This window comes from Gossypium hirsutum, chromosome D03 (assembly GCF_007990345.1).
Source record: "Gossypium hirsutum isolate 1008001.06 chromosome D03, Gossypium_hirsutum_v2.1, whole genome shotgun sequence".
NCBI classification, from domain to species: Eukaryota; Viridiplantae; Streptophyta; class Magnoliopsida; order Malvales; family Malvaceae; genus Gossypium; species Gossypium hirsutum.
In genome coordinates, this window is record NC_053439.1 from 3,123,622 (window position 1) to 3,126,795 (window position 3,174).

General features: G+C 32.5%; 1 protein-coding gene across 1 annotated transcript; it reads right to left on the reverse strand.

The window, feature by feature from the left end:
- Positions 1-2,026: 2,026 nt before the first annotated feature.
- Positions 2,027-2,793, reverse strand: LOC121215297 (uncharacterized). Its single transcript, XM_041089607.1, has one exon. The coding sequence runs from the start codon at positions 2,618-2,620 to the stop codon at positions 2,165-2,167; it is 456 nt and encodes a 151-aa protein (XP_040945541.1). The 5' UTR covers positions 2,621-2,793; the 3' UTR covers positions 2,027-2,164.
- Positions 2,794-3,174: the final 381 nt, after the last annotated feature.

A 3,174-nucleotide genomic window follows, 5' to 3' on the forward strand; every position in this document is an offset into this window, starting at 1 on the left:
TTCGAAAACGGCGCCGTTTTGAATTTTTTTATTTTTTTATTTCATTTCTTATGTTTTTGGTCCTATATATATATATTTCCAAAATAAATAATTATACCTAAATATATAACCATCCATATAATATATATCAATATATTTTTTAACTTATTTATGAATTCTATTTAAAATAATTTTTAAATATATCAATTGGTACTTTAGATTGATTTTTTAAAATATTATTTAAATAAATTAATCTAAACTAACCTAAAATCCTTATTTGACCCCTAAACCCTAAATCTTTAACCCCTAGATTGCAACTTGTAACCCCTAAACCCCTAGCTAACTCTTACATCCCAAACCCTAAATTTGTACCCCCTAATCCTTAAAATAGCACGACCTCTTTTACGACCTCTTTTACAATTATATATATAAGAACATATTTAAAATATAATTTGTCAATACTAATTAATCTAAACCCTAGCTAAACCCTAAATCCTTAATCAACTCCTAATAATCCCTAAGTGCTAACCCCAACCCTAACCCCTAAACATTATATCTCAGCCCTTACACCATATCCCTAAATCCAATATTATATATATACTCTTGATCAATTATAATAATAACCTTAAAATAGTAACCCCTAAACCGACTTAAAATCTTAAATTAATAATATCATATATATACCCTTAAAACCTAAAACCCTATATTAACTATAGTGATACGCTTAATTAAATATTTTAAATTTAAATTAATACTTACTATCTCTTTTAATTACGATAATAATTTCAAATTTTTAATATATAAATTAAAACTTTAAATAATACTTTAAAATTTAAATTATTTTAAATAATACTATTTTAATTTTTCCATGTGTTTTATTTCAAATTATTTATACCTGTTATTTTTTATTGAAGATTTTAAATATTCTATTAGAAATATGTTTAATTTGATTCAAATAATATAAATAATAGTTCAATTAAGATAATTTTTTTTGCGGCGCATAAACAAAAACGCCTCTGAAACACCTAGATTAGCGGCGCTTTACAAAAAACGCCACTAATGCCCCCCCAAAGGACACAAAACGGCACCGTCTGGGAGTATTATTTGCGGCATTTTTTTATAAGCGCTGCTAATGTTCACTCTTTAGCGGCGCTTTACAATAAACGCCACTAAGTCCCCCCCAAAGGCCATAAAACGGCACCGTCTGGGTGTATTATTTGCGGCGTTATTTATAAACGCCACTAATGCTCACTCTTTAGCGGCGCTTTACAATAAACGCCACTAAGTCCCCCCAAAGGCCACAAAACGGCACCGTCTGGGTGTATTATTTGCGGCGTTATCTATAAACGCCACTAATGCTCACTCTTTAGCGGCGCTTTGCAATAAACGCCACTAAGTCCCCCCAAAGGCCACAAAACGGCACCGTCTGGGTGTATTATTTGCGGCGTTATTTATAAACGCCGCTAATGCTCACTCTTTAGCGGCGCTTTACAATAAATGCCACTAAGTCCCCCCCAAAGGCCACAAAACGGCACCGTCTGGGTGTATTGTTTGCGGCGTTATCTATAAACGCCACTAATGCTCACTCTTTAGCGGCGCTTTACAATAAACGCCACTAAGTCCCCCCCAAAGGCCACAAAACGGCACCGTCTGGGTGTATTATTTGCGGCGTTATCTATAAACGCCACTAATGCTCACTCTTTAGCGGCGCTTTTCCTTAAACGCCACTAATGCTCACTCTTTAGCGGCGCTTTTAATTAAACGCCGCTATTGCTCACTCTTTACCGGCGCTTTTGCTCCAAACGCCGCTAAAAGTGCCGCTAAAAGCTTGTTTTGGTGTAGTGTTTGATTTAAATCGTTGTTCAATTGAGTTCAAATTAATTTGATCTGTAAGCATAGTTAGAATTAAATTGTATATTTTATATGAGAGTTAAAATGTAATTTTATCATTTTAATAATTTATATATTTTTAATTTTTTAAATATTAAATCAAAATTTTATTAGTTTTGAGAGTAAAAATATAATTTTAAAGCAATGTAAAACTCGATTTGAAGATATCAAAGTTCTCAAATCCTCGATTTTACTATTAAAACAAGACCTCGTTTGCAATACCAAGCACAATTTAGCATCAAATATTACAAACATATACATTCAATTAAAACTAAAAAACCAACATGCAAATTTCTTAGAAGAAAACAGTTTTTTTCTTCGTAACAGCATAGCTCCTAGTCCTTGGCAACACACCTTGTTCATCACCATCACCAAACTCACAAGGCTTGTCTTCATTGATCCTCCCAATCACAACGCTGTGACTTCTAGGCATACGGTTAGCTCCGGTCCTCGCTGGTTGTCTCCGATGAAGGTCCAACCGAGCCTTGTCTCGTGAACTCCTGATGGAAGCAGCTCTTATAAGTTCCCTCAAGTCTTCATCAGCGTTGATGGATTTCGTTGAGCCAACACTATAACTCCTCGGTAAAGCATTAACTTGGCCGGTAGGGCAACCCATGGTGGTGCCGAAGCCGATCCTTTCGGAATATTCAGACATACTTTTGATGTATACATCCCTGGCCTTGATTAGGAACCTGATGGGTGCTTTTAAGTATCTGCTTAGCTTGCTTTCTTTGGTCACCTTGTTGCTCATGTTGCAGTTTCCACCCACAAATACAGAAAACAAGAGAAAAATTTAAGGAACAATGGGGTTTAAGATTCTTATATGAATATTATGTGTGTCTGTATATATATATGTATATATATTATATGAAGGAAAAACAGGGTTGGTTAAGGAGGGGACTGAGCACTATAATCAGAAGAGGGGCCAATCTTTACAATTGCCAGGAAAGCGATATGTTGAGAATGGTCTAATATATATTTGGTAATTATGATTCTTTTTAATTTGGTATATATATATATATGTATATATATTAATATGATATTTGTATTTAATAAAAAATATTTTTTGGTACTTGAAAATAATAATTTCTACTTTTTAATGATTCATTCAGGTTTTAGTGTTGATTTGGAATTAAACAAATTTATAATTAATACTAAATTTATTCTATTAATAAAATCATGAAAATTCAACAATTGACATTCATAAAAAATAAATCTTAAAACATGAATTAAATTCTAAAATTTTAACACCGTTATATTTGTGGTACCAAAATATATAACTTTTGTAAAAAAATAATGTATCAC